Source organism: Taudactylus pleione, unplaced genomic scaffold, assembly GCF_031769625.1.
Source record: "Taudactylus pleione unplaced genomic scaffold, aTauple2 ptg000100l, whole genome shotgun sequence".
Taxonomy (NCBI): Eukaryota; Metazoa; Chordata; class Amphibia; order Anura; family Myobatrachidae; genus Taudactylus; species Taudactylus pleione.
The window spans coordinates 12010001-12036437 of NW_028284502.1; the positions used below are offsets into that span (position 1 = coordinate 12010001).

Genomic DNA, 26437 nt, shown 5'->3' on the forward strand with positions numbered 1-26437 from the left:
CACACAGATTCCCCCTGCAGTCGCTCACAGAACATAGGCATGCCGCATATCATTTTAATCAGCAGAAGCTGCTTGTGTTATCCAGATGCATCATTGTGCAAATAAGACACATTTGAAGGTAAAAAGACGCTCTGCGCTACCAAGTCACGCTACGGCATGGCGCGACTAGAGGGCTGTTTTAACGTGTAAGGAGGCTAGATGTATGTGGACCCATCTGTAAACAGTGCATTTGTGATGCACAAATATGAAGTACATATACTAAACACACAATGGGGCTCATGGATTTTAATATCTTGGTAAAATCATGTAAGGGGGGCACACCCAATGTCGGCGCTAAATGATTACTAGTATAAAACTGAACCTCATTTGTGTGTCACAGGAAAATATCAGTCCACATCTCCCTGCATGCAAATAAAGAATTCAATCCCAACATGGTTTGTTCAGGTACAAGTGTGCACCCAATATATATATATATAGATACTCTGCCTATAGTGTTCATTTACTTAAGTGTTCTACCCTTCATGGAAGCTGTGATGAAAAAAAAAAAAGTTTGTCATTCTTAAACTGAAAGACTTGATAGGTGGCAATGTAGGCCAGGAAAACTTTGCGGAAAACAATGAACTTTTTGTATAAGAATCTTCCTAGTATACAAACCATAATGGAAGTCAGAGCATTTTGTTATATGAAGAAGGGATTGTTATTAAACAGCAGTCATACTCCTATAACTAAGGAAATATTTCCGGCATGAGCAAAACATCATATTTTATTCCTCTGAGATATAATTAAATAAGATGTTTCGCTGTTTAAAATAATAGATTACTTTAACGACCTCTTCCTCAGCTGCATTCGTCTAATGCAAGGGTAGCACGTTCCCTATTGTTGCTGCTTGGATAATCTTTGAAAGCTTAAATACCATAAATTTTGACTCATCTCTTATGAAAATGGTTATATATTAATCAAAATAGGAACCTGAGCTTAGCTTTGCATTCAGCTAAGATATTTATAACTGCATAGTACTATGCAGGCGTTTAATTATAAAATACAAATACAAAAGGCTTTCCCCCGATCATTACACGTTATCTGCTGCAGACGAGTCATACCATGATTCATAGGCAGCTATTAGTTGCGTTTGTATTTGATGAAAGTTACTAATGTTTATGTGTGAGCTATAGGCCATCCTGCTTTTTTTTTTTTTTAATATAGGCAATTTAAGTTTTATTTTTTTGTAAAGTACCTTGGCTAAATCTATGGTCTTGAACACGTGGATGCGATCTAAACGTAGTTCCTTGCAGGCAAAATTAGCTAACAGCAGTAATACAATTAAAGGAGGTTTTTATTTATCAGAAATATTCCAGGTTCCTGAGGGGCACCTTGACAAATTGCAGGAACAGTGAGCCCGATTCAGACCCGCTCGCGAGTGCACAGCGCTCGCAAGCGGGTCGATGGTCCCCCACTGCGCATGCCGGAACCTGGCCAGCGACGTTGCTACGGGTCTCGCACCAAAACCGGGCGGCTGTCGATTGTAATTGACAGCTCGCCCCGTTTTGGAGCTGGGCAGGGGGGGGGTGGCTGGCCAAACGGAGGCGTTCCCGAAGGAACGCCTGCCGTTTGGGGGCGGCCTCAGTAGTGAGCTTTCTATGAGAACAGGAAGTTCACTGGGGCTTGCGATGGATGAGACCCTACTACGTCGCAAACCCGATGGTCTTGACCATCACCTGGCCGCTCGCAAAAGCTGTTGGGTGGTCACCCACAGCTTAGCGAGCGGACAGGAGGCCGGCTCTCAAAAAAAAAAAAATGCCGTCCTGATTCAGAGCGAGCGCTCTGGCTCTGAATCAGGCCCAGAGCGCTGGGCCTGTTGTCCACTGAATCTCTTTCACCACCTTTCACAATTGTAAGAAAACACTTAACCTGGGTACACACTTAACGATGTGTGTACCCAGCGATGTGACAGACGACCACACGAGCGACGGGCAAACATATCGGGCGGCCGGTACACATTACTCGATTAGGCACCAGCTGCATGGGGTCGTCAGTCGCATTGTCAGATTGAGCTGCATGTAGGGCCGGCCTGACGATGCAACTGACGACCAAACAGGAGAGCGCATGGGCGCGTACACGTTAGCCGATTTGGATGATATGGCGGACCGATCCGTCGGGTGGCAAATTTTTTCTAATGTGTACCCAGCTTTAGGAGCTGATGCAGAGTTGGAAATGCGGCTGTTTGAGGAGCGAATTTTGTGCATCTGCGCAGTACGCCTGCTCCTTAGCCGATCGTAGATCTGTACGGGCGATGTGGCATCCTACACATTTTGACCGCATCAACACTTACCACCGAAGAGGCGTACCTGGATTGCAAGGGAGCGTTTTCATGTGAGTAACGTTATGTCAGGGAGTGTCTACGCAAATGCAGAGGTGGACATTAGCACATATATACGCATCTTTTGCGCCTAGTATAGGATAGGTGCAAGTGCGCACGGGTGATGAAGACTAGTAGCAAACTAAGCTAATACATAAGGGATCGTCGTATCTTGAGATGCGTCCAACTCTGCATGCGGGTTAGATTACACATTATTTCAATGCACGCTTCAATGCCCTTATTGTTTTCATAAAACATCTACATACGTTCATAGACTCCGCTTTCTGATTGCAACACTTGTGTCTGCAGTGTTCGTCTATGACATATGCAATCCTCATCGAGGGGAGGGGGGGGTGTCTAATTTTGCTCCATTGATTAGTGCATGTTTATCAATGAAGTAGGTGAAGTTTGGGCATTAAAGATCAATATAAGCAGAGGAACATTGCATCACAGCATATCATAGCAACATTTGGGTAGGAGCCAAGCAGTGTCGCTCTAGTCTTCCAGTCCTTTCATTTCCAAGTTCCAGATGGCCCCTCCTGACCTTTTCTTTAACTCTTCTTCTCATCACCGATAACTAGGAGTAGAGGACCGGTCCATGTGGTGTTGAGTATGACACTAACTAGACTAGAGAGGGGAAAAGTGAATTTAAATACTTATAGTTCTGGTGAATTTAAAGGTTACCTACATCCATAATATTGGAATGGGAAGGGGGCTTCAGGAGAGGGGAACTCATGCTCAGGACCATTGGAGACATTGGCAGTTTTTTCCACTTAAGAATTTGTCCACCCAATGATTACACTCACCTTTCTATATGTGACCGCATGTCTGCTAAAGTCTGGACCTCTCAATGGAACTGTGGTGTGTTTGAAGTGCTCCTCTACTAGCAGCATCACTGTATATGTAAAATATTACATTGACAACTCATTAATAAAGAAAAAGTTTGTTGGAATAAAAGTTGTGCCATTACCAGCAGTGGCAAACGCAGGATTTCCAGAGGGGGGGTTTCCAAATGCTTAATTTTAGAGCAAGTGTGGCCTGTCAATGAAGAGGGCAGAATTAGTACTTAACCAGCTTTAATAAGTGTCATACAAAGTGTATTGTGTGTAATAATTCCAGCATATACAGGACCAGTGATCACAGTAAGCCATTAGATTGAGCCAGTAGGTCGTCCTGCCTGAGCTGAACGTATTTATTTTAGATGTAGGCACCATTCCAGACTATTGGAGCAAGTCCGGGAGCCTGGAGTAGCAGCAGAAGAACCTAGCACTGCCCTGGACATACTGTATATGTACATATTGGGCTCTATAGCAGTGCATTTCTAACAGTGCATGTTTTCCAGATCTTCTAGTTGTTGCACAGGTTATTTATTACTGGCTGATACATGTTAAAAGATCCACAAGTGGTGCTAATTATTTCATTTGTGATACTGAGAAGAACATGCAGCACTAGTAAGAATCTATTATATTACTATTTCTATTGTGGTCATGGTGTGGGCTGGGGAGTGGAGTTTCCAAGCAGGCAGAAACCCCCCTGCGTTTGCCTATGACCAGGGAGACCTAATGCAGCCACAGCGCACACAATGCAGTGGTTTGATGAAGCTCATATTGTTAGTTACTACTCAGATAAAATGTTAAAGGGTTAGTAGGCTCCGCATGAATGGTGTTCTCACGATATGAATGATAACGATATTGTTCAACGATATATCGTTCTGTGTGTATGCAATGAATGACCAACGATGCGCGCTTCCGCTGGACAATAACGATAGCGTCCATCGGGCATGCATGCAGGCCAATCTGCACGATATTGTGCATTTTCCATATGGGTTTGCGATCCTTGGTCGTTCATCGTTGGTAATGTAGTTGGTAATATCGTTGGTGTGTGGATGAACAATATCGTTCATCCAGCACACCAGGAATTTCAGGGGAGATCGTTCAGCGATATTGTTCGCTGAACAGATCGTCCCGTGTGTGCATTAGTGTCAGACATAAGCATCTTCCAAACTTTGTGGTTTGGATCTTTATTACAAAGTGTGCACATCAGAATTCCATCCTGCTAATCAGTGGTGTAGTGACAGGGCCCTGACCCCCATATGGGCACTCTGGGTATGCAGAAACATAACAGCTACCCGTTTGGTGGATTTTCAATACTTTATCATTCTGAATCTTTGCAGCACTATTTGCAGGGATGTCATTGCACAGTGCCTCCGATTTAGAGCGTCTGTTACAGCTAAACAGGCCATGCTGGTGCTTCTAAGAGAGAGAACCAAGCTTCCTTGTCCCTGCATGACATATTGGGGGTCACAGTACGACCTCTAGAACCCCCTAGACCCAGTTACTCTGCCAAAGCTGCTAATTATGTCTCTTGCTGTTTAATAAAAATCCTTCCTTTTCTTTCAGAACCTCCCAGCACCTCTTACAGATGAAATTCGTAAGCAAGATGACCAAAAAGGTGGAAAAGAGGGGCCTGGATTGGGAGATGACACTATGAAAATAGCTTGGCGCTATCAGAACTTGCCAAAAATGGAGGTGAATGATTATTATTATCATTTTTTTTTTTTTCTTTTATAAATCCTTTATAATTTACTCAGGAGGTAACATATAACATGATCAGATTATAAGAATATAATATATGAGGACAAATTTAAACTAATAAAATCTATCAATGAAACAGTTGAAAAAAATAATAATAAACACTTTAAAGATGTCACCATCAAAATAAACAGATGTTTAAACTTGGCATGGCTACCACATCATCAATTTCAGCGTCACTTTTTCATAGTTTTATGTTCATTAAAATTATTTTCATTAGCTGTATAAGGTTTATATATTATATAATATTCAGTGTTTGGTTCATTACGGGTATTGAGGGTATTATTAATGTGTCCCTATATGAACCGATCTGGCTACTACACCTGTGAGCCAATATGTATAAAGAGTAGTTCATATATGAGTAGATTTGGCTACTTGACCCAAGAGCCCACATGTTAGAAAGAGGAGTGATACAGCTAGTGCCGAAAGAAAAGGTTTAATGTCTGCAGCCAACACTTCCAATAGAACATATAGAAAACCAAAATACTTATCCGACCCTGACTAGGGACCAGGATGTATTGTAAACCATTATAGGATATTGTTATCCAAACCTTTTGATAATCCGATAGGTCAGTCTTGTTACTCCCTTAGAATGAGCTGTGTACAAAACAAAATAATGTCCATTTGGTGGTTTTGAAGGTTTCAAAGCAAATAATATATTATATGGTATTCAGTATTAACAATAAAGCAGTACGGGAGTTTGCTAGTACTCCTATTTTATACAATTTAGTGTCCTGGATAAAATGTAACCACTTCACCGTTTCAGTAAAAAAAATAAAAAGTTAAAATGGCATTTAAAAGGTAAAAAAAAAAAAATATATATATATATGTGTGTGTATATATACAAAAATGAAGCATAAGAAGAAAGAATAAAAAGGAGGTTTATATATTTTAGATCGGTGCAAAACATTTCACGGAACACGTCCGCTTGTTTGGGCCATGAGGAATGGACATTTCATTTAGGGGCTTATTAGAGGTGGGAGCAAAGCAAAAAAAAAAGCAAGTAACGTTTGCATCTTGGTAAAACCATGTTGCACTGCAGGTGGTACACATGTAAACTGGGCAGAGAGATTTAGGGGTATATTTACTAAAGCTTCTAAAACAGACAAGTGGTGATGTTGCCCATAGCATCCAATCAGATTTTGTATATTATTTTCTAGAATTCTACAGAGAAATGATAGCTAGAATCCGATTGGTAGCTATGGGCAACATCACCACTTGTCTGTTTTAAAGCTTTAGTAAATGTACCCCTTAGCCATGGGATGGACGTGTTCAAACTCAAATCCAAATTGCAGTGTAAAAATAAAGCTGTCCAGCATTTGTGGTCTACATGCAAAAGCAGCCAGTATTTACCCTGCATACAAAATAAATATATTTGCACCCCTTGCATTGCAACATGGTTTGTCCAGATGCAAAGTTTTTTTTTTTTTTTTTTTTGCTGTGTTCCCAACTTAAATCCAGCTCCATAGTGATTAAGAAGATTGGCTGAGAGCCAACATGGTTGAATCAAAAGTGTGGCTAAATCAGATCGATCAGGTTGGGGTTCCTACGTAGCACACAGCAGTCAGCGTGATCAGATGCACACATCGTCCTACTGGATGTGACATCGGCCCCAGTAGACATCTGAAAGATTCCAATTATGAGCGGTATCCAATTAGCCCCGAACTTTATTCAGGCGCTACTTGACCACCACGATCTGTGAAAATCGGGGATTTTTCGCTGATTATCCCCGATTTTCGCATATGTTTTATTTCACCCTATCCTATTATTTTGGTCGAAATTATAGGATAGGTCTCCCGAAAACACACAGGTGCCGCAATAAGCTCGCGGATCTATGTGTTTTCGCCTTTTTTCAGGTGAAAAAACGGCACTTATCGTGGATTCTTTTTCAGGACACATCAGGTCCCGAAAACCCCCCCCCCCCGAAAAGTGCCGAACGTCAGGCCGACTTCGGAGCTAATTGGATAGCCCCGGGCGAGGTAATTAGTCGCGGTAATTTACCACGGCTAATTGGATACCCCCCTATATGTCTGATCTGGGCTTCGGCCTTTATAGGGCCTGTACAAGCTGCGATATACACTCAAGTCCAAAACAGCCTAATTGACTGTCAAAAATTGCAGCACGTATGTCATCTTTACATTAGTAACTGGGAAAAAGAGAACATACCCTAGAGGGCAAGCTAAGTATGAGTTGTCAGAGCTCGTATGTATGTGATTGCAAAACCTCAGTGTTAATGGATCAGATGTACATCTGCGATAATGGTCCTCATCGTGGTAAGCGTTTCTCCTATACACATCCTAGTACAGTATATATACAGACACAAGTTCTGATTATTCCAGTGCAAGTTAGACCTAATAATGTATAATCGGTCAATATGGGCTTAAGATTGTTTGTATTACTTGCACCACGTTATTAAATAAGCCTTATTGCTGCCTAAATTTTATCCTTCAGGGTCATTGAACTCTTGGTCAGAATCTATGAAATAAGTGAGTGAAACGCTGTTAGTGTCATTGTTACATTGTTGAAGTTAGGATTGACACTTGAGCAGTTGCCCCTGGGCCCCGCGGGTCTGGTAACAGGCCCGTGGAATGGATCAGTGATACACTTCAGGTGAGGTGATACAAAGTTCATCTTCTAAATGTGTCAAGCTTCAGGCAACATTGGGATTTGCAGGAGGAGACACCAGGGAGGCTGTTAGTAATTTGAGAGGATGTGGTGCAAGAAAGGTCAGGATGCTCAGCATAGAGATTAGAGTATGGATGATGGAGAGTAGAGTAATTAAACAAGGGAATTTAGCAATAATACAAAGGCCCTTGGTTGGACACCTTGGGCTTCATTAACGAGACTGCTGAGTCATAGAGATGTCAATTTGAAATGAGTTTTCTAGGGCCATACTGATTTAAACACTGGTTGTTGTGTGAGGTTTCATTCATACTGCACACCTTCACCAATTTTAAAATTATATGTTCTAGCTTGTAGCTTTAATTGGTAATCTGCTGCTGTATACGCAATGATCTAACCTCATAGACAGCCGTTACATAAGTGTCATCTGCAGGGAAAGTTTAATGGTGCATACACACGGGAAGGCCGTCGGCAATAACGATATCGCTGAACGATCTCCCGGGTGTGCTGGATGACCGATATTGATCATCCAGCACACCACCAACGACCCGCGATCAACGATGTCGGGTCCCTATAGTAACCTGGTCGATATCAATCATCCAGCACACCACCAACGACACGCGATCAGCGATTTCGGGTCCCTATAGTAACCTAGTCGATATCGATCATCCAGCACACCACCAACGACCCGCGATCAGCGTTCTCGGGTCCAGATAGTAACCTGGTCGATATCGACCAGGTTGGCCTGCATGCACGGGTGATGGACAATATCGTTATCGTCCATACGTGCCTGCGCATCGCAGGTCGTTGGTGGGTTGGAAGGGACCAAAAAAAGAACGATAACTATATGATATCGTTATCATTCATATCGAGCATTTTAATCGTCACCATTAGGCACTACATTCCATAATGATTGTATTGCAACGGAAGCAATGAATCAAATAAAATTATGTTTTTGTTTCTACTGAAGTACATTTCAAAACTGTTTTATTTCATTTTAAGCAACAGTTTTAATTAATATTTGGATGCTACCAATCATTTTAAGTGTGTGGCACAGCCAGTAAATCTCTGGTCACCTTTGCATTAGCATAAAGTAGTAATAGCGGCTTCCGCGGCTGCACGCAACTACATCCATTTTGCGGAACTATATTCATGACATTGCAATTTATCAATTCACTAGACACTTTGGGGGAGATGTACTATCATGCCGCTATAGTTCTTAGCTCTTATCGAGGCGAAGCAGGAAGCAATGACTCCGAGATGTATTAATATCTCGGCCGCCTGAGTGGGGGAGAGAAAACTCCCCTCTCCGGTGATCCCTGAGAGACCAACAGCGCATCAGCCTGCAGTTGACCCCCTGGCCGTCCCCACTGCGCATGCACGAGATCTTGCAAGCATCGCGAGATCTCGAGCGCAGCCGGACCACCGCAGAAGCCGCTGCAGGTTTCTACACATGCCGGCAGGTAATCTTTCCAATATGTAAAAAAAAAAAAAATGATGGGCCAGAAAAGTGTGCTTATCGTTTTTTAATGACACCTGAATGATTTTCTGTCACCATACAATATGAATATGGCAATGGCGATGTCGTTAGATATTTGCAAATAACGTGGAGGAAAGTGATTTTTCTCTACGCTTTCCTACATCCTGATGTGTGTTGTACATGTCATATAGCGCTGGTTATAGAGCATTTGATTCTTTCTACCTCTTCCTACATCTCTTCCTTTGTACAGTACCGTGGGGCAGATGTACGAAGCTGTGGAAAGTGATAAAGTGCAGAGTGATAAACGACTGACCAATCAGCTCACAACTGTCATGTTACAGGCTGTGTTTGAAAATTACAGGTGGGAGCGGATTGGTTGGTCGTTTATCACCCTGCACTTTATCACTTTCCACAGCTTCATACATCTGCCCCCTTATATCTTAGTGAACACTTGTTCCCAGTAACTTGATTGGCTGAGCCCGCTGTGTGTAGACGGTGGGTATACATTTAGCAGGTAATATAATCTGAATGAAGATTCCTGCAGAATGTTACTCAGTGAGAAGGTCACAGACTTTTGTCAGCGGTGGGTGTATTGAGCGTAGCTGAAATTCCCAACAGTAGTTGGTCATATTTCCGCCATGATGTAACCAGCGTCTTTTCTCCATATGGCGCAAGAAGCTTGGCACCTCTTATACGCTTCGCTACCCGTGACGTTTTCCAATATATTGCGTCCAAGTTGCATCATAGCTACATACACAGCAGCTCACAGTGTACCCAGGGGCACCAGGCCACTATCTTTTGTTGCAAAGGAATAGCTTTAAAATGTGTATGTAATCCCAGATTAGCCATAACAAGACGTGGTGGCAAATCTAAGGAAAAATATGCCTGATGCAGCTAGTCGCGAAGTCAGTGCGAATAGAGCAAAGGTATATGAGGACACATCTGTAGTTCTTAATTAATTAATAAGCTGCATTCCTTTGGGAAATGTTTCAGTCCCTTCGTTGGATAATTAGCCACCAATCCGGCCCCCCCTCTAAAGATGGCTGCCTCTCTGAGGTGTGGGTGGCAGGTAGTCTTTACCCTGGTAATACGTTCTCACAGCACATTCCTGTGGAGTTTTCAGCTACAAGAAGTTTTGACAGCATTGTGAGAGCAGCTGCCATTGGCCACACTAGTTCCTAGTTTTTAGATCCTTCCACCCTTTCCAGCCAGTGCTAAGACAGTCTGTGGCACACGGCAGCCCCTGTCAGGATCGAAGGGGAAGTAGCAGTCACCCCACATGAGTGTTTATGTTAGGCGTATCTCAAATGTAGCTCTCCATTGAGAGCCTGAAAGGTTGACTGAGCAGTACTTATTAAATCCCTCTAGTGAAAGTATTGAAGCACGCTGTTGACTTGCTTAACCATGTGCATAATAAGTAATGTAAGCACTTGAGATTGTATCAGCTTCACTGTCACTAGAAGCTAATCGCTGGGAAGTCAGCCTGCAAGAAGCAAGCACAGTGGTCACTTCTTTTACAGCTGTTAGTATTGTGTGTGTGTGTGTGTGTGATGTACATCCTTAGGCTACTTACTTTGCTGTTTATCTAGCTGTACAGAGACATGGATGCTGCAGACGGGAGCTGGTGGGGCCACTTCCTCCATCCCCTTCCTACCTGCTCCACTGTTCTCTATGTATTGCATCAGTTGTGTTCCGGATAGCAACGCTTCGGGATCCCTGGGAGGCCACCAAGACCCTTGTTTGTGGCTTCTTATTTATTTATTTGTTTTACCGCTGAGCAAGTGTTAAATCTGGAGCTTATTCTAGCCACAGAACCCAGAAGATTGCCCAGGAGTGGCTTGGAACAGGACAGGGTTAGGCTTTGGCATGTTTGGTTATCTATGGATTTGCGCAGACATGGGAAGAGTTTGTATTGCTGAATGCCAACTCAAACAGCCTCCGGGCAGATCTCATAATCTCATCTCTTTTTATTAAGGTGAAAACCCAGAGCATCGATATCATCCGAAATGACACTGAGGAGTTGCAACAAAAAAAAAACACGCCCTTTCGGTTTGGAGCCCATTTCTCATGCTGAAACACCTACTTAAGCGTCTTGCGATGCAATTGCCAGAGTTAAAGTACAGTACTCTGTCTGCCTGCATCTCTTCTAATAAAAAATGACTTCATTTATCAGATTGGTTTTTACCCCCAGGGTCTGAACAGTTTTACATCAGAGATTTTGGAACAGCCATTTGGGAGCACTTGTTAATTCAGCCGCATTAGTCTTTGTGCAGTCAGTCCCGATAAATAATGAGACTGAAAATAATGAAGAGAAATAATGTATTCGACAAACCCCAATTTTAGTTTTCCAGTGAACAAAGAACAATTGTTTGTAAAATACAGCAAAAGTTTAAAAGTTTCTAAAGTTTCAAGTAAAAAAAGTGGGAAAATCAGAATGTGATTTGCATTGTTTGTTTTGTTACATGGATTGCTCCAGCGGGACATTGGACAAAAATCTGTAAATCGGTATACTTTGGATGATTGAAATGTTGGCGTCATCTATCTCGTATGATGCTTATGGCATCCCATACCCCTTCTCTCTTCTGCCCACCTATCCTCCATTACTCAGTTGAAAAATGTCTAAAATATTAGGTGTATCTTGTAAAGCAAACTGGCATCATCTATACTAATATTATAAGAGCTTTGTGTCTGTCTGGTGCAAAAACTACTTAACCGATTTTTATGAAAACTGCATCATTGTGTAGTGGAATCTCCTAGGAATAACCTGCACTTTATTTCATCTCGATCCATCAAGTTAAAGCTGAGCAATAACAAAAACAAAATGTATTGACATCAGCAATGCAAGAGATAGGTGTGGCACAATGCGCATGGCCGGTAAGGGGCGGGGGAGAGGTACTTTGGGCCCACGTTCACCTGAATAGGCTAGGCTATATAGCAGTCTGTGCACAGGGCACACAGTGACATTGGTGTGAATAGGATAGGCTATATAGCAGTCTGTGCATAGGGCACACAGTGACATTGGTGTGAGTGGTGGGTGAATAGGAGAGGCTATGTAGCAGTCTGTGCACAGGGCACACGGTGACATTGGTATGAGTGGTGGGTGAGTAGGATAGGCTACATAGCAGTCTGTGCACAGGGCACACAGTGACATTGGTGTGAGTGGTAGGTGAATAGGATAGGCTACATAGCAGTCTGTGCACAGGGCACACAGTGACATTGGTGTGAGTGAATAGGATAGGCTACATAGCAGTCTGTGCACAGGGCACACAGTGACATTGGTGTGAGTGGTAGGTGAATAGGATAGGCTACATAGCAGTCTGTGCACAGGGCACACAGTGACATTGGTGTGAGAGGTGGGTGAATAGGATAGGCTACATAGCAGTCTGTGCACAGGGCACACAGTGACATTGGTGTGAGAGGTGGGTGAATAGGATAGGCTACATAGCAGTCTGTGCACACGGCACACAGTGACATTGGTGTGAGAGGTGGGTGAATAGGATAGGCTACATAGCAGTCTGTGCACAGGGCACACAGTGACATTGGTGTGAGTGGTGGGTGAATAGGAGAGGCTATGTAGCAGTCTGTGCACAGGGCACACGGTGACATTGGTATGAGTGGTGGGTGAGTAGGATAGGCTACATAGCAGTCTGTGTACAGGGCACACAGTGACATTGGTGTGAGTGGTAGGTGAATAGGATAGGCTACATAGCAGTCTGTGCACAGGGCACACAGTGACATTGGTGTGAGTGAATAGGATAGGCTACATAGCAGTCTGTGCACAGGGCACACAGTGACATTGGTGTGAGTGGTAGGTGAATAGGATAGGCTACATAGCAGTCTGTGCACAGGGCACACAGTGACATTGGTGTGAGAGGTGGGTGAATAGGATAGGCTACATAGCAGTCTGTGCACAGGGCACACAGTGACATTGGTGTGAGAGGTGGGTGAATAGGATAGGCTACATAGCAGTCTGTGCACAGGGCACACAGTGACATTGGTGTGAGAGGTGGGTGAATAGGATAGGCTACATAGCAGTCTGTGCACAGGGCACACAGTGACATTGGTGTGAGTGTTGGGTGAATAGGAGAGGCTACATAGCAGCCTGTGCACAGGGCACACAGTGACATTGGTGTGAGTGGTAGGTGAATAGGATAGGCTACATAGCAATCTGTGCACAGGGCACACAGTGTGAGTGTGTGAAGGCGCGGCTGGCACCAGTCTGTATAGCGCTGCTAGTCACGTGGGCCACTCCCATGACAGGGCCTCTATGCAAAGCAATACAACTAGACCATCTCAAAAAAAAAAAGTTGGCAGAAGCGATAGTTACTTAATATAGAACAAAGGCAAAATGTTTCTATAAAAAAAAAAGTTGCGATAATAGATTCACAAGCTACTTCTACAGATTGGAACACACAAAGCTATAGAGATACAGGGCCTGATTCAAAGTCGGGAAAAAAGTAAGAAATAGCAAGTAACAGTGCACCTGGACAAAACATGTAGTAATGCAAGGGGTACAAATACATCAAAAAAAGATAGCATGCAGGGTAAATACTGGCTGCTTTTGCATGTAACCCACAAATGCTGGACAGCTTTATTTTTACACTGCAATTTAGATTTCAGTTAGGACATGCCCCTCCCAAATCTAAGGGGTCATCCTATCCTATTAGGTGCGATGGTCTCGCATATGCGAGTTATCGTGGCAGTGGCCGCACTTTACTGTAGCCTGGATTCACCTAGTATTGCTCGCAGCCCCATAGGGCTCCGAGCAAATTTATGTGAATCTAGGCTCGGGTCGGGTAGCGGAGGGTGCGGGATGCGGTGCCATTGCAAGGGCACATCACACCCTTCGCACTTAATTGGATTGACCCCTAAAACTCTCTGCACATGTTACATCTGCCCCATCTGCAGTGCAGCATGGCTTTACCAGATGCTCAGTTACCACCAGGCCCACAGTTCATATACATGTGAGGGACCTTTGAATCTCTAATGATTGTGAAGCACAAAGTTATAGGATAGCCATGAGATGATGATAAATGTACATATCAGTCAATAGCAGCAGCCATCTTGTAGGCAAAGACTGCAGCCGATCATTTCACTAGGAGACGATGAACACTGTGTGGTATATTTACTAAGCCTTGAAAAGACTATGGGCCTGATTCAGACCCAGACGCTAAGCAGCAATTGCTCGCTGCCAAAAGGGGGGCCGGATATGAAACTTCCGCAATCGCTCTGTGTGGTGTAAGGACGCCCTCAATGTTTTATAGAGCGACGGCAGTGTGCGTAGGCTGGTGTATAAAGACGCCCACTTTCCTTTCTTCACACACATCATCTCCAGAAAGTGTATGATTAATCGGTAACATCGAGAGCCATCGGAGTGGCACACAGCGCTTGAGGTAGCCCCTACCCCGCCACAAGCGCTGCGATCACTGCAGACTGAAATACAACCAGGTGACGTGTACAATGACTCTTCCATGCTAATTATGCACACCTATAAAACTGTTTTGACGCCCAGACACGCCTGCGTTCGCAGCACCACTCCCCCGTTCACAAGCACCATAAACTGCACTATCTGTCACTCAAAATAGCGCTCCGACTTTGTGCTACGAGCGCACAATTCCCGATCACAGTGACTTGCACGCGCACTGCGATGCATGCGCAGATGGGCGACAATCGCCCAGAGCGAGCGATCACAGCTTAGCGTCCGGGTCTGAATCAGGCCCTATGTACTAACCAAACATGTACTGTGATTTTTCAAACACAGCCTGTGACGTGACAGTTGGGAACTGACTGGTTTTTCTCTCTCCAAGGCTTGATACATCTCCCCCTGTGTGTAGCCAGTAGGTACCCTGTAAAAATCCAGAATTTGACAATATTGATTCCCCAATTGCTCCCCGTGTAACTGACTGCATCAAAGTGTCTAATCATAGTAACCTTATATCTCTTTATACATGTATCATGGGAATATAATGTAAAAAGTTGTGCCTAGAATAGAGTTAAGCAAATTAAAGGAGATCACGAAATTATAGGGAAGAGAACGGAAATCATGTCATTCTAATAAATGGGGAAGTCTGTTAGCAGATTTATTAGTACCATTAAGAGGTAAAAGAAACTAGGTACAGTTCTATAATAAACTAGTGTATAAAATATAATACAATTTCTACAGAATATGTTATCCATTGTATTTACATTGGAAAATTAGAATAAATATATAGGCTTAGGGTCACTTTAAGGATCCATATTGCAGACATTGCTGACATTGATTATTTGACCACCGTGTTAATCATCCGAGTTCTCCCAGCTGGCAGGACTGTTATAGGGATCAGGGGCTGCATTCCCCAGCATCCTTGGTGATTCTCCTAAGTCACTGCATCTTGTCAGTGTGACTAAGATCATCTAGCTGTCATGTACCAGTGATGCGTAAAACTTTAGGACCCCAACACCTGCTGTTGCTTGTTACGAATCAGGCATGCGGATTGGTGAAGAGAGTAGCTGATAGCGATGGGGACAAGCTGGCAGGGGACACCTATAATATGAAAACAGTAACCGCTAGTAAGAGAAGCGAAATACACCAGTGGTGGTCAGACCGTGGTGCGATATTTAAAAAAAAAAAAAAAAAAGATTTAATTTTTGGGTGGAGTCATTACCCGCTTGCTTTAGCTGACCATAGAAAAAAAGTCTATTTCTTACCCAAAAACAAGTATGCAAATGAATCGTGAGTAATAAGGTTTAGGGGTAAATTTACTAAGATGGGAGTTCTATTATCAACCAGTCAGATTCCAGGTATTATCTTCTAGAAGGTGCTAGATAAATGAGAAGTAGAATCTGGTTGGTTGCTATGGGCAACATCACATTCTTAATAGAACTCCCCTCTTAGTAAATTTAATTAATCATTTGCTCCATCCTCTTTGTTTTAAAGTTGCAAAGTATCTCCTAGTGATCCCAAAATAATGACAATTGGACAAATGGTTTTAAAACTTTTCATTTTTTTTTTTAACGACCCTTACTCCAATTCTCTCTACAACATGGGCAACGACTGTGTTCATCCCAAACTTCTGTAACAAAGTTTTACAAATGAAACCCCTCTCGTATATGGCAAGTCTTATCTGATGGCAAAGAGGCTTTAAACTGTAAAGATAACCTCTGGCTAAATCTGTATCTGAAGCCCAGCGGCCGTAATATGAAAGGAATTCTGTGCTTGCTGCCAATTTGATGTCTTTCTGCCGATTGGCTCACAGGAATTTGGAGAGGGACAGAGCTGACCCGGGTAAGACGCACAGGCTCCATGTCTTTCTCTTTGCACTATGATTCTGCTAAGACAGATTATTCATGCTTATTTGAGTCAGGTAGGTCTTTGCAAGATTCCCTGCCAGGCCTGGGAATTGAGTACATTGAGGAGCTATTCAGAGGCTTCTAACACAGACCAAGCTTTTATTGCATGGTGTTACATTCTGACTAAATCCATCTCCACCCAGTTTGTAAGCACCAGGGCTTTTCTCTTCCATCAAAAGAGGTTATCACCTACCTTAATCCGTCCGAGCAGCATGGATTAAACTCAGCTATGTGCCCCAGGATTCCCAAAGAGGATCCAGAAGTGGGGAAAAAAAATAAAATACTTGTTTCTACTTTTTGCAGTGTCTCCTCTAACTTCTCTTGAGCTTGGCTGGGGATTAGCATCTGAAATAAGCAACCCCGGAGTTCTCGTCAATGAAGACATCAGATGAAAGTTCATTTAGTCAGGGCCTATGTTTCTCCAACATAAAGGGCGCACAGAGTAGCACAATAAAAAGATGAGCTCCGCCAGAGTCTGCAGTAAAAACATTCTGATCGTTAATCCGGATAAAAGATAGATTATGGACCAGAAACAGACCCTTTTATAATTGGTTTGAGATTTGTTAACCTAAGAAGTTATCGAGTTGTTTTATTTTGAAACTCAGGGTGTTAATAAGAATTAAATAAAAAACGGAATTTACTTTTGTCCTTTCCGCAATAGCTATGACTTATCGCTTTCTGTTGCTTTATCAATATGGGTTATGGAACCGCAATTGTGGTTTGTTCCTTCTGTTAGGTTACTGTATGTGCAAACCTATATAGTGCCGTGAGGTTTAGGAACCAGTATATTAATGCAGCGTTTGATGAAAGGTTACCTACATAGAGGGATACAGAGTCACGAAAAAAAGTCTGATTTCATTTACACCAACAATAAAGTAAAGTGTGCAAAAATGTGTTAATTAAAGCTGGTTTCATTAGCATAATCGGAAACGAAGCAATTTCTTGACCTTGCAGTATACCCACAGAAGAAAACAAAAACGTTCTCTATAAATGAGCAAACTGGAACACTAGAACGCACCAAATGTACTGAAATAAATAACGATAATGACACTAGTACTGACGCTCACTATTACTTCAGCTAGGGGGACAGTTCAAGCACCTAGTGCGTGACAATTGATCAGAATCTACCTGTCCATTTTCCATGGTGTTATGGCGTTTATTGGCTGAATGCAGAGTTCAACCCAAGTTGGTTTTGCGGTTGGATCTGACATTTTTTCCGGAGCTGAGCGTACACAACTCGCTCGCATCTGTACTTGCAGCTGTAGGGGCGTAATTGGGTGGTAACGGGATATTAGCGTGTTGAAAAGTTTAGTGAGGGCATGCTTGCGGACTTAATGAAATGATGGAAATTTTGCACAAGGAATAGGGCTAGTGTAAGTTTTCACTAAAAATTATGATGGGCATGAACCCAGGTGTATGGCTAGGGGATAGTATCACTGATGCATTCAACTGTAAATATGGGCGAATATCCGCATTTAGGGCCTGATTCAGACCCGCTCGCAAGCGGGTCGATGGTGACCCAGTGCGCACGCGCAAGCCCCGGAGCGAGCGCAAAAAGCACTTGCTCCGTGGCTCACAACAAAAGGGGTGGCAGTCTATGTTGTTCGACAGCTCGCCCCGTTTTGTAGGCGTGGCCAGGGGGTGGCTTCAAAAACAGAGGCGTTCCCAAGTGAACGCCTGCCGTTTGTGGGCGGCCCCACTGACATCACCAGTGATGTCAGCGAGAGAGCTTCTGGCTCTATTCCGGCTCTATTAGAGCCAGAAGCTCTCTGGGGCTTGCGGCCACGAGACCCTACCATAAGGGTCTCGTCGCAAGCCCGATGGTCGCGATGGTCTTGACCATCGCGACCATCATCCTGGCCGCTCGCAATAGCTGTGGGTGGTCACACACAGCTATGCGAGCGGCCAGGAGGCCGCAACTAAAAAAAAACAGCGCCCGTCCTGATGCAGAGCGAGCGCTCGCTTTTTGCGAGCACCTCTGAATCAGGCCCTTGGTTCCATGCATGCAATGCAGGTGTAATTGCATTGGACCTTTTAAGCCGGGTACACACTAGACGACCTGTGTACCCGGCCAACGGATGCGATGAACGACATATCATGCAGTCCGTACACACCACATGATCTGGTGAACGACCGCACAATATGTCGTTCATCCGCCGTAACCAAATGCATGGGGTCATCAGTCACATCTTCAGATTGAGCAACATGTTCGGCAGATTAGAGGATGCGGATGGACGATGCCGCAGGAGCGTGCATAGTGCGTGCACATTAAACGATTTATCGTTCCGATCCGTCTGAAAATGACAAATCGTTTAAAGAAATCCTCTAGTGTGTAAGCTGGTTAAGTCACTTTCTCTGTATGCATCATTGGGACTATGATTTCATAGCCACTTGGTATCCCCAAAAAACTTTTTAAAAACCTTTCTATATTAACTTTGCATGTGTGTTTAGATGTACTATATAATCACATTCTAGAAAACCACACCTCAGTGATGTGTTACTGAGCTGGCAGGATGCCTTGTCATGAATATTGATTCAGCTCGCAAAATGGCCACCTCACCTGTGTGAGGAACCCACTGTAAGTGTTGTAGCCTCTGAAGCCAGACAAGGTTTTGGAATAATGAAAGTTATTTATTTATTTTTTTAATATACTGGCCGGACCACTTGCTGTTATACAAATCGTGTCTTCATATTTAGTCTCAGGTAAATCAGACTTGAATGGAGGAGGGACAGGATTTAATTAACCTTTTTCTTTTCATTTTGTCTTTGTACAGTCCCTTCCTGTGTCTAACTCCAGGTTTGGCCATTATTATGACATGTCAAAAACTATGTGTCCGGATACGTTGCAGACTGTGAAGACGCACGGCTTCTATCTCCCACATGTAACTCCTGTGGAGGAAACTTATGGGTATGTTTTCCCCAGTCATTTTGTATATGATGATAAAGGTAACGAGGAATGTGGAGAGCGTAGTCTGAGATCTGACTTTACTGGAGAATGAAGCTCAGCTACACTGCGTGTCTGCGGCTGTAACCGCATCTCTGATTTCTCTGATCTCCATCTCTAGCCTCTCTGTTTCCTCTGCTCTCTAGTTACCCTCTCTGGTTATTCTGCTGTCTCAGCCTCTGTTTTCTCTGCTCTCTTCCTATCCTTTCTGTTTTCACTGGTCTCTCTTTAGCCTCTCTGTTTTCTCTACTCTCTCTCTAAACTCTGTTTTCTCTGCTTTCTAGCCTCTCCGTTTTACTGGTCTATCTCTCTTTAACCTCTCTGTTTTCTCTGCTTTCTAGCCTCTCCGTTTTATTGGTCTATCTCTCTTTAGCCTCTCCGTTTTCTCTGCTTTCTAGCCTCTCCGTTTTATTGGTCTATCTCTCTTTAGCCTCTCCGTTTTCTCTGCTGTCTAGCTTCTCCGTTTTCTCAGCTTTCTCTCTAGCCTCTCTGTTTCTCTGCTATTTAACCTCCCTCCTCTTGTCTCTCTAGCCTCTCCATTTTCTCTGCTCTCTAGCCTTTCCATTTTCTCTGCTCTCTAGCCTCCCCTTTTTCTCTGCTGCCTTGCTGTTTTCTCTGCTCTCTTTATCCTCTTTGTTTTCTCTGCTCTCTTTATCCTCTCGGTTTTCTCTGCTCTCTCTCTATCCTCTGTTTTCGCTGCATTCTCTAGCTTCCCTGTTTGCTCTGCTCTCTCTCTAGCCTCTCCATTTTCTCTGCTCTCTCTATCCTCTGTTTTGTCTGCACTCGCTCTATCCTCTCTGTTTTCTCTGCTCTCTCTCTATCCTCTCTGTTTTCTCTGCTCTCTTTTTCCTCTCTGTTTTCTCTGCTCTCTTTATCCTCTCGGTTTTCTCTGCTCTCTCTCTATCCTCTCTGTTTTCTCTGCTCTCTATCCTTTGTTTTCTCTGCACTCTTTCTATCCTCTGTTTTCTCTGCTCTCTCTCTATCCTCTGTTTTCGCTGCTTTCTCTAGCTTCTCTGTTTTCTCTGCTCTCTCTGGCCCTCATTCAGACCCGGTCGCAAGCGCTGAGTGCTTGCAACCGGGTCGATGTTTAGGCCCTGCGCATGCGCAGTGGCCGCACTGCGCGTGCGCAAGCCCCAGAGCGAGAGAGAAATTCTCTTGCTCCGGAGCTCACTACAAAAGGGGCGGCTGTTGATGTTGATCGACGGCTCGCCCCGTTTTGTAGGCGTGGCGGGGGGGGTTTTTCACAAACGGAGGCATTCCTTAAGGAACGCCTGCCGTTTTGTGGGCAGCCACACTGACATCAGCAGTGATGTCAGTGGGGAGCTTCCTGCTCGATCAGAGCAGGAAGCTCCCTGGGGCTTGCGGTTGCCGAGACCCAACCTTAGGGTCTCGTCGCAAGCCCCGATGGTCGCGATGGTTTTGACCATCGCGACCATCAACCTGGTCGGTCGCTAAAGCTGAGTGCTTGCAACCGGGTCGATGTTTAGGCCCTGCGCATGCGCAGTGGCCGCACTGCGCGTGCGCAAGCCCCAGAGCGAGAGAGAAATTCTCTTGCTCCGGAGCTCACTACAAAAGGGGCGGCTGTTGATGTTGATCGACGGCTCGCCCCGTTTTGTAGGCGTGGCGGGGGGGTTTTTTCACAAACGGAGGCATTCCTTAAGGAACGCCTGCCGTTTTGTGGGCAGCCACACTGACATCAGCAGTGATGTCAGTGGGGAGCTTCCTGCTCGATCAGAGCAGGAAGCTCCCTGGGGCTTGCGGTTGCCGAGACCCAACCTTAGGGTCTCGTCGCAAGCCCCGATGGTCGCGATGGTTTTGACCATCGCGACCATCAACCTGGTCGGTCGCTAAAGCTGTGGGTGGTAACCCACAGTTTAGCGACCAGGAGGCTGCACTAGAAAATTCAAGCGGCCGCCCTCATTCAGAGCAAGCGCTCGCTTCTTGCGACCACCTCTGAATTGAGGGCCTCTATCCTCATAATTTTCTCTGCTTTCTCTAGCCTCACTGTTTTCTTTGCTCTCTAGCCTCATCGTTTTCTCTGCTCTCTCTCTAGCCTCTCCGTGTTCTCTGCTCTCTCTCTAGCCTCTCCGTCTTCTCTGCTCTATCTAGCCTCTCCATTTTTACTGGTCTCTCTCTCTCTCTCTCTCTCTCTCTCTCGCCTCTCTGTTTTCTCTGCTATTTAACCTCCCTCCCCTTGTCTCTCTAGCCTGTCCATTTTCTCTGCTCTCTCTCTATCCTCTCTATTTTCTCTGCTCTCTCTCTCTCTATCCTCTGTTTTCTCTGCTTTCTCTGTTTTCTCTGCTCTCTCTGTTTTCTCTGCTCTCTCTGTCCTCTTTTCTCTGCCCTCTCTCTATTCTCTCTGTTTCTCTGCTCTCTCTCTATCCTGTTTTCTCTGCTCTCTCTCTATCCTCTGTTTTCTCTGCTCTCTATCGTCTCTGTTTCTCTGCTCTCTCTAGCATCTCCGTTCTCTCTGCTTTCTCTCGATCCTCTGTTTTATCTGCTCTCTCTAGCCTCATCATTTTCTCTGTTCTCTCTAGCCTCTCCGTGTTCTCTGCTCTCTAGCCTCTCCATTTTCTCTGCTGTCTAGCTTCTCTGTTCTGACTGCTCTCTCTAGCCTCTCTGTTTTTACTGGTCTCTCTCATTCTAGCCTCTCCATTTTCTCTACTGTCTAGCTTCTTCATTCTCTCTGCTTTCTCTCTAGCCTCTCCATTTTTTTCTGCTATTTAACCTCCCCTTGTCTCTCTAACCTCTCCATTTTCTCTGCTTTCTCTCTCTCCAGCCTCTCCGTGTTCTCTGCTCTCTCTAGCCTCTCCATTTTTACTGGTCTCTAGTCTCTCTGTTTTCTCTGCTCTTTAGCTTCTCCATTTTCTCTATCTAGCTTCTCTGTTCTGTCTGCTCTCTCTCTAGCCTCTACATTTTTACTGGTCTCTCTCTGTAGCCTCACCGTTTTCTCTGCTCTCTAGCCTCACTGTTTTCTCTGCTCTCTCTCTAGCCTCACTGTTTTCTCTGCTCTCTCTCTCTAGCCTCACTGTTCTCTCTGCTCTCTCTCTAGCCTCACTGTTCTCTCTGCTCTCACTCTAGCCTCACTGTTTTCTCTGCTCTCACTCTAGCCTCACTGTTTTCTCTGCTCTCACTCTAGCCTCACTGTTTTCTCTGCTCTCACTCTAGCCTCACTGTTTTCTCTGCTCTCACTCTAGACTCACTGTTTTCTCTGCTCTCACTCTAGCCTCACTGTTTTCTCTGCTCTCACTCTAGCCTCACTGTTTTCTCTGCTCTCACTCTAGCCTCACTGTTTTCTCTGCTCTCACTCTAGCCTCACTGTTTTCTCTGCTCTCACTCTAGCCTCACTGTTTTCTTTGCTCTCTCTCTAGCCTCTCTTGCTTCTTTCCCTATTCCAATCTATTTTCTGTGCTTTACTCCATCTGTTTCTATCACGTCTCAACCTCTTCCACTTTTTCTGCAATCTCTACCCTTATATTGCCATTGGTAGTAGTAGAAATCCATGTTGCAGTTAGGTTTTGGGTCCTGGTTCATATGTAAATCCTGTCTTGCAATGTCCCAATGAGCCTCTTTTTTGCAAATATGTAATTTACATCCCCCGAGTTTACGTAGGTTTCTTCTGGGTGCTCTGTTATCCTTGCTCACTCCAAAGACAAACTGATAGTTTAATTGACAAATGAGGTCCTACAGTATGGTAGAGACATCCCCAAAAAACTTAAAATTCAAAATAAAGGCTTAAAATGAAAACTATAGAAGTCCCTCCATTGGGGCAGGGGCTGCTGTGAGTGATGGAATATTCTTTGAAAAGAGCTGTAGAATATATAGGGGCTTTGTATATTCGTTAATAAAATAATAAATTAATACCACCAAACAATACTCTCATTTTTAATTATTTTTGTTATATTTTTCTTCCGTAGATGTACCCTTCTTGTTCATTATATATTTTAACAATAATATGGCTAATTTTAAAACAACATAAAAATACATACATTAATAATTAGGATGACAATGATTTATGGCTTAGTTGACAGCTTGAACTGTGGCATAATTACTAATTTGGAGTCCCATGCTTAAAATATTTTACATTACATTTCAGAACTAGCCCTGTCTTTCCCTGCATCATCATTGGCATTCCCCTTTTTACTGATGCGTTTAACAGAGCTCCTCGCAGTGACTGTAGAAGGAATGTCTCTGTGTAAGAAAGTACGCTTATTATGAAAACCCACCAGTCTTAACTTTTTTTTGGTATATAATGGGTTTCTGGAAAAGAGACCCTTTACCTGTTTGTATGTAACAGAGCCAGCAAAAAGTGTTCATCTCTTAATCCCTTGATCACACCTAAGAATCACAACCGGATTTTGTTACAGTAGTCATGTTTTTTTGTGAGTCACACATTCACACCCTGCCCACACACACCCTTAAAAAAAAGTTAATCGTAATCCAGAAAGTGATTAAAAATATCAACTAACAGATCACGTTACAGTAATCATCCCCAGCGGCCAATATGTCATTGAATTAATGCTGCCTATTTGGAGAAGTTTCTAATGGTACAAACCAAGATGGCAGAATATTTGCTCATTCCTCCTGGTAGGAGGTTGGGTCAGATTATTTGGGGCACTGTGATAACAGAAAGTCTGAGACCTTTCCACAGATTTTCTAAGTGACTCTTGGACTTCTATAGTCTTCATTTTTAAACCTTCATTTTGAATTATTTTTTTTCTTTTGGGACGTCTCTAGCTTGCTGTAGGACCTCAAAGAGATAGCTCAGTTTTATTGACGTAACAATTGTCGGTAATCCACTCTGCAGTCAATACGGGTGGAATTCATGAGCAAATTATTGAAATTTTGAGATAATGGTGGGGTGGAAAGAACATTTTGTTTTTTCACTTTTATTAGTTTTTAGCCATTTGTGGTTTAAAATTATTTTAATTGGATTTTATAACATTTCAGTTTATGCCACATCAAAATGAAGTGAAGGCAATTGCTGGGTGCTACTTGCAAAGTTCCACACTTTGTCAATCAGAAATCACATATTTTTTAGACAGATCAGAAAATCCTTACTCGGTTTCCACCTCTAAACAAGACATTTTAAAAAGTTGTAAAGAAGGTAACTAGCTAGGACTCTAACACGCTGTACATGAATAACTGCAAGGAAATCAAAATACCTACATTCAAATTTGTCGGGGAATTAACGTCACCATAGGAAAGCTCCACCTAAATTACGCTTATCCGTATTGTACTGTGGTACACAACCAGAAAAGTTGTATCTCATTGTGCGTTCCGAAACATGATGGGTGCATTCAACAGAGTTAATAGGGTAAAATGTATCGGCAGCATGAAAAAGCAAAATAGAAATTAAATAAATTAAATAAATACAAGGAATCACATGGTACATCCCATCATATCACTGTTTAGTACCACAGTGATAAAAACTAACTAAAAGAAAAAAAATCCTTAAACAAAAAAATTACATAAGAAAAATAAATTGTATAAATATTTTTTTAAATAAATATATAAGTAAAAACTAAAATCCCTAATATTGTTTTCTTATATAATTTTGGTGTGTTTCCAAGGAATGATCATTTACTGATCAAATCGGATAGTAATAGAATGGCGGACTTTTAATGATGCAACCACCAGTGTTGCGATTCATTACATGAGTGCAGACACAGACATTTTAAGTTGGTAAAACACAGAACTTGTTTCTGGTGTGAAAACCTATAGGACCTATAATGTGAATGTTTTTCGGTACTCTGATAAGGATACTATATAGATTTTTTTTTTTATGATTGTTTTGCTTCCTCTCGTAGTTGACACACATACACGTGGCCTTTAATACATGTGTGTTTTTGGGGTTGGAAGGGGGGCTAGTTCATAAGCCTTTCTTGCAGCTAGAGCAAACAAGTTTAGTGCTAAGTATTTACCTTTTTCCTTTAATGCAAACAGCACGGAAAGAGATCACTGGCAACACTACACTAGTGTAGGCCATGGACAAAGGTCGTAGCGATTTTGATCATCCATTCTGTTAGACCTTTTCTAGTCAGCAAATAAAGCAATCTGTACACCTTTGGGAGACGGAGAGGGGTTTTAAGGGTTTTATTTTAATAGTAAATAACATTAAGTCTGTTAACTGCACTTACAGATAAACCTTTCGTACATATCCCAGAAACACCCTTATCTCGGCTTTTAATATTTTTTTAATACAATTTGTGAATGGAAAAATCCTCCTCGTCCTTACTGAGCGTGTAAGTGCTGCAGTGTATTGTGGGATAGAGCCATATTCATATGTAGCACTATAGTTAAATAACCAGTATAATAAAACTGTTCAGTACATAGTGACAAGTTTTTACATTTATATGTACCCCTGTTTGTACCCTTGGGGACTTCTACTGATTTTTAAGACATTGTTAAATTATTTATTATATCTATATTTGTGTGTATGTGTACAGACAAATGTGTAATCTGATCCAGAAACCCGTTATCTACAAATTTCCAGAAAGCAGAAAGAAAATGCAAAATGAGCAAATAACCGTTATTGTTAGCGTTGGCGTCATGAACACCGATAATCACTTTGAGGAGCACTGCTAAACAATTTAATGAAGACGGTAATATAAAAGGCAGTGTTCGGAAATACAGGGGTCATTTAAAATGTGCACTCTCTCACAAACGTGCACCAACAAGCCAACATTTCCCCATCACTGCCTTTGCTCATGATGTACCTCTATTTTAGGCCAGGCCAACCAGTGGCTCTCCAGCTGTTGTGAAAACTACAGCTCCCAGCATGCCTTTGCCGCAGTTTTGCTGTTGGGGAACGCTAAAACTTTGGCAGGGCAAGCTGGAACTTCTGAAGAGCCACAGGTTGGCCAAGACTGCTCTATGATAACGGTCTTCGGTGCTAAGGATTTACCGCTCACAGTTCATGCTAGAAACAAACTTTAACTTTAGCCCAATTAATCAACTTCTGTTCACACTGCAGATGCTGCACTCTGGATCACTAACTCGGCCACAGAGATCATGCGGTTAGTGGTGGGGGTGGACTGATAGAGCTAACTAACCTACCAGAATGCTGCCTGTAGGTTTTGAGTGCCTGACACACCAGGGAGAAGCGAGTATTC

The 26437-nt window shown here is 43.2% G+C and overlaps 1 protein-coding gene across 3 annotated transcripts in view; it reads left to right on the forward strand.

Moving 5' to 3' along the window:
* Positions 1 to 26437, forward strand: part of ELP4 (elongator acetyltransferase complex subunit 4) — a 325735-nt gene that overhangs the window by 90402 nt on the left and 208896 nt on the right. For all 3 annotated transcript variants that reach the window (XM_088470418.1, XM_088470420.1, XM_088470421.1), the window contains exons 4-5: positions 4756 to 4884; positions 19153 to 19286. In XM_088470418.1, the coding sequence (XP_088326544.1) occupies positions 4756 to 4884; positions 19153 to 19286 (263 nt within the window). The remainder of the gene's footprint in view (positions 1 to 4755; positions 4885 to 19152; positions 19287 to 26437) is intronic.